Source organism: Thalassophryne amazonica, chromosome 9 (genome assembly GCF_902500255.1).
Source record: "Thalassophryne amazonica chromosome 9, fThaAma1.1, whole genome shotgun sequence".
In the NCBI taxonomy this organism is placed as follows: Eukaryota; Metazoa; Chordata; class Actinopteri; order Batrachoidiformes; family Batrachoididae; genus Thalassophryne; species Thalassophryne amazonica.
Genome location: NC_047111.1, coordinates 20,908,500 through 20,919,082, shown reverse-complemented (window position 1 = coordinate 20,919,082; position 10,583 = coordinate 20,908,500). Strand labels below are relative to the sequence as shown.

Here is a 10,583-nt window from a genome sequence, read left to right as displayed (position 1 = left end):
ACCGTGGCGCTGAGAGAGATCCGCCGCAACCAGAAATCCACCAAGCTGCTGATCCACAAGCTGCTGACCAGGTAAGCCTCGCTGGCCTCCTGCAGAGCAACACAACGGAGCTCTGGAAGCGGAGGTTGGTCTTGAAGTCCTGAAGGATTTCTCTCACCAGGTGCTGGCAGGGCAGCTTACAGATCAGCAGCTTGGTGGATTTCTGGTAGCGGCAGATCTCTCTCAGCGCCACGGTGCCGGGCCTGTAATGGTGAGGCTTCATCACACCGCCGGTAGCTGGAGCGCTCTTCCGGGCAGCTTTGGATTTGGATTTATGGGCGATCTGCTTGGTTCTGGCCATATTAAAGCTTCCTTCAGATCTGCTGAGCCAGGTCTCTGTGTCGCTTAGAAAGCTCGTAACACTCCACTGCTTGAAGCACAATAACTGCTGGCAGCCTGTCAAATGAGCGACCTGCATCATTTTTATCACCTTTTTTTGAACAACCGACGACAGCACAAAAGTTACCATTGTTGAAGCTTCTGCAATTGTTTGTCAAATGCACGTAGCGTATCACAGTGGCCACCGCGTTGTAATCCACAATGGCCGTGGGGTGCAAAATCACGTGACCGATACATCACATGAAACCTCTCTATACCACATAATGACAACATGAAAAAAGTTTTTTTTGAAATTTTTGCAAATTTATTAAAAATAAAAACAGAAATCACATGTACATAAAAATTCACACTCTTTGCTCAATACTTTGTTGATGCACCTTTGGCAGCAATTACAGCCTCAAGTCTTCTTGAATATGATGCCACAAGCTTGGTGCGCCTATCTTTGGGCAGTTTGCCCAATTGGTACTGTAACATTTCCCACAATCCCCCTGGCAGCCTTCTGTGTATCCCAGAATGCACTGCAGCACCAGCAGAGTTTGGCGGGCTCCCAGCACATGTAAACTATAGTAAAGTGAGGATACAGATGGCGTTGATCCAACGGGTTCATGGTCATTTATGATGATGACAAGTTGAGAGGGTTATCTAGAGGACGTGTAGCACCTGTGATGGACTTCTGCCGTGCCCCGATGTTGTCTTGTTGTCCATACTTCACGAGGTGTGAGTGTTGAGCTCCTGACACCAGAACTCTGCTGAAACCGACCTCTTGCATGAGTCATTGACCGCGAGACGGCGTGAGATTCACAACTGCAAAACAGCAAATTCCTTGCAGCACCTCTCAAGCTCCATCAGGTTGGATGTGGAGCGTCGGTGCACAGCCATTTTCAGATCTCTCCAGAGATGTTCAATCAGATTTAGGTCTGGGCTCTGTCTGGGCCACTCAAGGACATTCACAGAGTTGTCCTGAAGCCACTCCTTTGATATCTTGACTGTGTGTTTAGAGTCATTGTCTTGCTGACAGATGAACCGTTGCCCCAGTCTGAGGTCAAGAGCACTCTAGAGCAGGTTTTCATCCAGGATGTCTCTGTACATTGCTGCATTCTCCCAGTTCCTGCCACTGAAAACCATCCCCACAGCATGATGCTGTCACCACCATGCTTCACTGTAGGGATGGTGCCTGGTTTCCTCCAAACATGACGCCAAAGAGTTCAGTCTTTGTCTTACAGTAGTGTTCAGAATAATAGTGCTATGTGACTAAAAAGTTTAATCCAGGTTTTGAGTATATTTCCTATTGTTACATGGGAAACAAGGTACCAGTAGATTCAGTAGATTCTCACAAATCCAACAAGACAAGCATTCATGATATGCACACTCTTAAGGCTATGAAATTGGGCTATTAGAAAAAAGTAGAAAAGGGGGTGTTCACAATAATAGTAGTGTGGCATTCAGTCAGTGAGTTCGTCAATTTTGTGGAACAAACAGGTGTGAATCAGGTGTCCCCTATTTAAGGATGAAGCCAGCACCTATTGAACATGCTTTTCTCTTTGAAAGCCTGAGGAAAATGGGACATTCAAGACAATGTTCAGAAGAACAGTGTAGTTTGATTAAAAAGTTGATTGGAGAGGGGAAACTTATACGCTGTTGCAAAAAATTATAGGCTGTTCATCTACAATGATCTCCAATGCAAAATGGACAAAACACCAGAGACGCGTGGAAGAAAATGGAAAACAACCATCAAAATGGACAGAAGAATAACCAGAATGGCAAAGGCTCACCCATTGATTAGCTCCAGGATGATCAAAGACAGTCAGAAGACGCCTGTGTGAAGCTAATTTATTTGCAAGAATCCCCCGCAAAGTCCCTCTGTTAAATAAAAGACATGTGCAGAAGAGGTTACAATTTGCCAAAGAACACATCAACTGGCCTAAAGAGAAATGGAGGAATATTTTGTGGATTGATGAGAGTAAAATTGTTCTTTTTGGGTCCAAGGGCCGCAGACAGTTTGTGAGACGACCCCCAAACTCATGTTTCTCCTACTATGGTGTTGGGCCTATATATTGCATACCAGGTATCATGGTATCATGGATATGTCAAAATACTTGAAGAGGTCATGTTGCCTTATGCTGAAGAGGACATGCCCTTGAAATGGGTGTTTCAACAAGACAATGACCCCAAGCACACTAGTAAACAAGCAAAATCTTGGTTCCAAACCAACAAAATGAATGACTTGCAGATGTGGAGAAATCATGAAAAACTGTGGTTAGACAACTAAATACTAGTTTAGTGATTCACAGGATTCCTAAAAAAGCCGTTTGAACATAATAGTTTTGAGTTTGTAGCATCAACAGCAGATGCTACTATTATTGTGAACACCCCCTTTTCTACTTTTTTTTTTTTTACTAATAGCCCAATTTCATAGCTTTAAGAGTGTGCATATCATGAATGCTTGGTCTTGTTGGATTTGTGAGAATCTACTGAATCTACTGTTACCTTGTTTCCCATGTAACAATAGGAAATATACTACAAACCTGGATTAATCTTTTTAGTCACATAGCACTACTATTATTCTGAACACTACTGTATCAGTCCAGAGAATTTTGTTTCTCCTGGTCTGAGAGTGCTTCAGGTGCCTTTTGTCAAACTCCAGGTGGGCTGCCATGTGCCTTTTACTAAGGAGTGGCTTCCGTCTGGCCACTCTACCATACAGTCCTGATTGGTGGATTGCTGCAGAGATGGTTGTCCTTCTGGAAGGTTCTCCTCTCTCCACAGAGGAATGCTGGAGCGCTGACAGAGTGACCATCGGGTTCTTAGTCACCTCCCTGAGTAAGGTCCTTCTACCCCGATCGCTCAGTTTAGACGGTCAGCCAGCTGTAGGAAGAGTCCTGGTGGATTTGAACTTCTTCCATTTACAGATGATGGAGGCCACTGTGCTCATCGGGAACTTCAAAGCAGCAGAAATGTTTCTGTACCCTTCCCCAGATTCGTGCATCAAGACACTTCTATGTCGGAGGTCTACAGACAATTCCTTTGACTTCATGCTTGGTTTGTGCTCTGACATGCACTGTCAACTGTGGGACCATATATGTAGACAGGTGTGTGTCTTTCAAAATCATGTCCAATCAACTGAATTTACCCCAGGTGGACTCCAATTAAGCTGTAGAAACATCTCAAGAATGATCAGTGGAAACAGGAGGCACCTGAGCTCAATTTTGAGCTTCATGGCAAAGTCTGTGAATACTTACATGTACATGTGATTTATTGTTTTTTTTTTTAATAAATTTGCAAAAAAAAAAAAAACTTTTTCATAATGTTATTATGGGGTATTGTGTGTAGGATTTTGCGGGAAAAAAAAAAGATTACATCCATTTTGGAATAAGGCTGTAACATAAAATGTGGAAAAAGTGCAGCGCTGTGAAAACTTTCCGGTAGCATGGCATTTTCCACATAAAACCTTCTTTCCTTCAGTTGTCTGACAATTAAAGAATTGCTTCTTGTAACTGTACAAAGACTTCAGTGTGATACAGAAGTATTGGAGTGAAACGGACCAGCAGCATTTAATTAATTCAGACAAATCACATCTTACATGCATGAGAAAAAGGCATTAAAACAAAAAGAAAATTAATCACAATCTTACCAGTGAATATCCTTTCATCAAACATTCTGGAATATAAGCAGAAAAAAAAAAGAGCATTAGTCAAACAAACCATTTTCTCCTCTTAGGTCCAAGAATCCTGATGCAAACGCTGAACATGTCCCTGATTAATAACTCCTTCAGCACGTTAACGATTTTAATATTCACCCTCAATCAAACAATCAGGTCACTCATCTGTGAATCCACACGACTAAAGATAACTGTGGATGTAGGTCAAGGTTTGAGTGACTGTGAGCCGTGAAGGAACCAGCGCTCTGCAGGTTTCTGTTCCAACCGCTTGCCGCGGCGGGTGATGATGTCACTGACAAATTCCTGCTTTCAACACAAAGAGTTGATCACTGCCATTGATTGGAGTGAAAACATGTAGACTTATTAATCTTCATGGTTTCCAATCCCCACCTTAGATGACAGCTTGGAAAACAAGGAGCGATCGTTGCTCAGGGCAACAATAAGGCTGCTGTCGGATGACATTTGCGCCAACGTGGACTAATTTTGGATCTGGTTTGTGAACTAATTTTTAACATCATAGAACAGCACTAAAATGTAACAAAACACCACCACCAGAGAACATAATGAAGGAAAAAAAGCCAATTAGCACCTGTATCTGGAACATCTTTCACTGACAAAGGATATGAGATGTAATTCTGAATGAATCAGGGTTTTAATCTGTCCTAATTGTATTAACACTAATGAGCCGCCTGCAGGATTTTTTAAAAGACGTGTTATCTCAAACAAAGCGTGGAGGCTCATTCAAATTTGCCTGAACTAATGGATGGATGAGCAGATGCCTGTGTAACATGCTGGACACCGAAAGCTGTCTGGGTCTTGAATCAAAATAGTTTAGCGGGGCAGCTTTATGTTACCAAGCAACACAATATTATCATTACTTACAGCTCTAACTGGTGTTTCATTAAAATGTGTGTGCAAACTTAACAAGTTTTAAAGTATCTTTGATGAAAAACAAACAGGGGTAATATTTTCCAGACCCAAGCTAGCAATTAAGTAAGTACATAAGACCCAAAGAGGTTGCAAGGCTCGTTGATACTGCAGCCAGAAGCGGATGAAAATGTACCAGTCCACCTGGACGGAACACCAGTCCATTCCAAGTTACTTCTTCAGCCAAGGCCAGTACCATCTTACAGCTGGTTATACTGGGACAACACAGATTAAATGTCTTGTCTGCAGACACAGACTGGTAGCATGAACCACAGATCTGGAATCAAACCCAGGTCTTCACATGGGTAGCCCAATTCCAATCCTTCTGAGCTGCCTGCTCTTCTGCAGAGGAACCAGACTATTGTGGCGACATTCATCACATTTGGACATAATTCACCACAACCGAGTGGTCCTCTGTCTGTTCTCTGATCTGTTAGCATGCCCAGATGTGCGGAGTGCAGACACTGTGTCCCATGTCCTGCATGTGTTAAAATGCCGAGGCGTGTAATGTGTATTCTATGCACATAAAGGTCTCTGTACACTATGTCCTTCAAAAACATTGAAAGACAGACGTTGGTGGTCACCAGTTTAGAAGCTGTGATGGAGGAAGGAGACACAATTTCCCCATTTTGGCAACACAAGTGCGAACCGTTTATTTCTCACGTTCTTTCTACATCTTAATCACTTGTTGTAGTAGTTCGTATCAGCAGCATGTGTGCTCTTACACAAATCATAGCACTTTTATACAGCAGGAACACATTGGCAATTACAGGAAACAGCTTTATGTGTTCACAACAGAGAACAGACAATTGCTCAGCAACGCAGAGGTCCCTTCGGTAAACATCGATTTAGACGCCCCGCAGGGGCACTGACAGGAAGTCATCAATATGCGGGTCTCGGCTTGTTAACACATGTACTGCAGGGAGCACTCTGTAACCCCAAGTGGTGACGGCCTGTTATTTGCATAGCTGGCATACAGAGACCTTTGTATGTGTAGAATACACACTGCATGCCTCTGCGTGTTAACACATGCAGGACATGGGACACATTGTGCTCCGCACATCTGGCCATGTCAACAGATCAGAAAACAGACAGAGGAACACTTGGTTATGGTGAATTATGTCCAAATGTGATGGATGTCACTACACTATGCTAAGACAGCTGAGCAAGACTGCCCATTCTCAAGCTAACAAGGATTAACTATAAAGGTCACAAGTACTGAAGTAGTGTGTGAATGAATGGACGGGAGGAAAACATTACATCACATCTGGATGTGACCTTTCTGCTCGGAGATATGCGTAGTCTACATTATTGCACTTGCAAACAAGCACAAACTCTTTTTCAAGGTAGCCGCATGCTAGTAGCTAGCCAGAGGACCTGCCTTCGCAAGCTGTTGTACCAGCTGGACTACCATAGCTAGCTAACTGTTAGCTAGCTAAACTTGCTTGTGGGATGTGGGGCATTTTATGGGGGTTTGAAGGTGCATTGTGGTTGGGGTTAGAAGTGGGGAATGTCCTAATGTCAATGACTGATCTAGAATTGATGAAATCACTGATTAGCTAGTGCAATCTGTTTAGCCGGGACTCTGGTCTTAGCCTCTGAGTTGTCCTTGTGTCACTGGCCATATGTCATTGTGAACTCTGGACTACAGTATATACCGTTGCTTAGCTACAGAGTCTCTATCACTGCAAGTTCAGTTTGAGTATTTTAGAACTTTGGTTGACTGATGTTGTGATTTTGCACTGTATAAATTAACTGAATGGTAAAAACAATAATAAACCTTGTACTTACAGCCCGTAATATCAACTAGTTTTTCTTCATAATGGTAAACTTAAGTCATCAGTTACCGTTTGACTATGAAGCGGATTCCGTGACGTTCGTCCAGGATCCGTTTGAGTTTGGGCACTCCATAAGTGCAGGGCCTCTTGAAGGGGATCTGATCTGGGATGCCAATGATTTCTACAGCCCCGGGGTCACAGGCGATTTTACGGTAGGGTACAGGCACCATGTGATCCAAACCCAGCGCCTCGGCTACAGACAGAAAACAATGATGAAACAGTCAGTGCCGTCAAATCAAGTTTCATTGTGGATCTGCAAGTACTGATTACATCCAAAGGTCAGTAATTACACCAGGGAGACATGAAATTAGAACATAACTAAGACACCAGCACAGCCTCTGCTTGGCGCTAGCACAGTTGGCTAACTCTCTTAGCTACATTAGCTTCCTGGTTGACAAACAGTGGGATTAATTTATTCAAGTCTGCACCATTTACACTTCAACTAAAATATAAACTCTGCAAATATTTGATAGGAGGCCAAGTTATTTTAAGAAAACAAAAAGAGAAATAGCTAATTATAATTTATTTTAGCAACACTACTAAAATTACAGCTTGTACTGTTGCATTCGACACATCTGTAACATAACCACAAAAAATATGTTTCTTACATGAAAATAATCAGATAAAACACCAATGGGACAATGTTTCTGTGTAGGCTCTCAGTTGTCCAGGTGGTTTCCATAGTAGAGAAGCTTGAATCTTCGACTGGACTGGGTTGCTTGACTGGGTTGCTTTAGAAAAACCCACTCACACTGACCAATATCTGCTCTTTGGCTCAAACCACCCCCTTGAACACAAGCTCGGGGTGATCAGGACTCTTCAACACAGAGCCCTACAGGTGCCCACAACTGCAGAGGGAAGGGCTAAAGAACAACAACTTGTACGGAAAGCCCTCACAGTATGTGGGTACCCACGATGGTCCCTGGACAAAGTGCAGAAGTCCCAGAAAACAAAGAGACCAGATAGACAGGAGACGGAGACAAGAAGAAGAGGAGTGTCTCTCCCTTATTTAGCAGGAGTAGGGGAAAAACTACAGAGGATCTTCAGACAGCACAAAATCCCAGTTTACTTTAAACCGGTTAACACCTTGAGACAGAAATTAGTTCACCCTAAGGACAGGATCCCTAGTTACAAACAGAGCAATGTAATGTATTATATCAGATGTCAGGAAAACTGTAATGAACACTACATAGGTGAGACTAAGCAACCTTTAAACAAGAGGCTATACCAGCACCACAGAGAGGTCGCCAGTGGACCTCAGTCTGCAGTTTATCTCCACCTGAAAGACACTAACCACACGTTTGAGGACAAGGAAGTTAAAATCTTAGCCAGAGAGAAGAAATGGTTTGAGAGAGGTGTCAAGGAAGCATTCTTTGTAAAACAGTTGAAACCCAGCCTTAACTGGGGGGCGGGTCTCAGACACGCTTTGTCCCCTGTTTACAATGTGGTACTCAGGTCAAAGCAGTTTCAGTCTTTTGTTCATGGTAATGAGTCATTCACGTCATCAGGAGAGTTGTCAAGGGAGCCATCAGGGGAGGCTTCCATCCCATAATTAGGAGAGTGCTAATTAGAGCACAATAGGTGCTAATTAGAGCTATTGTTTAGTCACTAGCCTATAGCAGTCGGCCTCTCGGTAGGAGGGGTCTGGTTAGGTTAAAAACTCCAGCTTTTGTTGGCTTCTGGTTTATGCTTCTCTACAAGAGTCAAGACAGAAGTCAGACTACCAGAGCAAGAATTTTAGCTGAGGAAGCTTCTGTGATTTGAAGCGAAACGTCCTCACGTCAAGCAACCCAGTCCAGTCGAAGATTCAAGCTTCTCTACCAATGGGACAAATTGGTTTTCAGGGGAAACAACAACAACAACAACAATACAAAGCTAAGGTCACACAGCTAATAAAATCTTTTAAGTCACAATGACAAAAGTGGTATTTTATTTATTGATATCACTGTATTTATTGAAGTTTAAATGTTTTTTTAAATAGTCAAATACACAGAATAATTTTGTGCATATTTGATGAGTGAAACACTTTCAGTGTGATGATACTAAAAGCACATTATGAGTTCAAGAATAATTATAGATGTGGATTATAGTGTAAAACTGTGCAACAGATTCCTGAGAAATTTAATCTCACTGTGTAGTTATTGTATTTCAGCATTTTAGTTGCACAAGTTAACATTAGTATTACATTGCGTGGATGAAAGAGCCAGACATTATAAAAAAAAAAAAGTCAAACTATAAAGAGTCTTTTCTCACCGTATCTGCTGTTGAACAAAATTTGAACACATTCTCGTAACGTGTTGATGTCTTCTGTTTCCCGAATGAATGAGTCCCATTTTTCTGGAAAGAAAGAAAGAAAACAAGCAAACATTAGTGACAGAAGTGAACCGCCGCTGCTCTGATTACCGGAGTTTCACGGCAGTGCAAAAGGTCAGAAATTAATCTTCTCCATCACCATTGAATCAGTGTCGACTTTGAAACAACTACAATCTTCTTACTGGATTACTCTTAATGTTTTAGCAGCTTACGGTTTTGGGAAGTTTAGCCTTCATTTAGCCAAAGTGTTTAGCTCCTGAATGAAGCTGGAAAGATTCAGGGTAGGATCACCAAAATCTTACGGAAATTAAAACAAAAGGGACTGTGGTATTAATAAAACCATTGATGTTTTATTAATACCACAGTTGCTCAATTAACTTTATGTTTACATGCTGTGAAAGCATATATATCGTGTATTTTCAGCAATTGTATTGACCGGTTTACAAGTCATGATGCCCATGTGGGGTTACCGCCTCAACATCGTTAACTGTAATATAAACGTAGCCAAACAATACATTCAGAATCAGAAATTCTTTTATGCAGTTTAACCAGATCAATAATCACTGGCAGATATGACGTAACAAAATATCTCAAAAACTAATGGAGGAATTTTAACCAAATTCTGTACATTAGGTAAGTTCCACCCAAGGATGAATCCATTAATATTTCAGTTTTGGGGTCAAAAGTCAAGGACCCAATGCAAGGTCCAAATTTTTGTCCAATACAAATAGTTAGGGGATGTTTTCTAAGGCTTGTAACTGATGAATCAGTGGTGGTAGATGCAGGATTACTGTTCGACATGAACAAAAATTCATATGTGGTCTTTCAAAAATGTACCATCACATTTCAAACTTTGAACGCTTATGGTGGCTAAATAGTCCCAGATACACCCATGGTTACTACGAGACACGAATAGGAAGCCACATGTGGACTTTCAAAATATACAATTGTTTTTGACCTTTAGTGATCCTGAAGGTCACAGTCAAAGGTTGTTAATAGTGGCTAAACAGTGCCAGACATGGTTCCTGTTAGACCTGGATAGGAAGTCATAATTGGACAAATAATACACAACCTTTAAAATGACACTGGCTATGTTTACATGCAGCCAATAACCCTTTCATAACCGAAATATTAGCAATAACCCGGTTGCACACGCCCATGTAAACACCCGCAAAAACCTGAATATGCTCATATTCCGGGTTTTAAAAATCCGAATATGACCCTTGGGTTACTCCTTTTCTAACCCGAATATCAGGTCATATAAATGTGCATCGGAATGTCCCCATAGAATGGAACATTATTTTGTGTTCTGTGCATGTCCTATCCGCAAGGAATCTTGGTCTTTTGAGTACGGCAACTACTTGTATGCGGCGCGCGCAACCCACCGGACACCACAGAAGCAGAGGTAAACAAGCATGGGGAAATCTAGATGCAGCAGCACAGCACCACACTTTTGGAGCGAGGAGGAA

The 10,583-nt window shown here is 42.0% G+C and overlaps 1 protein-coding gene across 3 annotated transcripts in view; it reads right to left on the bottom strand.

Moving 5' to 3' along the window:
- The window catches only part of gtf2ird1 (GTF2I repeat domain containing 1), a 58,342-nt gene that overhangs the window by 26,252 nt on the left and 21,507 nt on the right, over positions 1–10,583 (bottom strand). For all 3 annotated transcript variants that reach the window (XM_034177748.1, XM_034177746.1, XM_034177747.1), the window contains exons 8-10: positions 9,055–9,138; positions 6,811–6,994; positions 4,010–4,035 (exon numbers count right to left, since the gene is read on the bottom strand). In XM_034177748.1, coding sequence (XP_034033639.1) covers positions 4,010–4,035; positions 6,811–6,994; positions 9,055–9,138 — 294 coding nt within the window. The remainder of the gene's footprint in view (positions 1–4,009; positions 4,036–6,810; positions 6,995–9,054; positions 9,139–10,583) is intronic.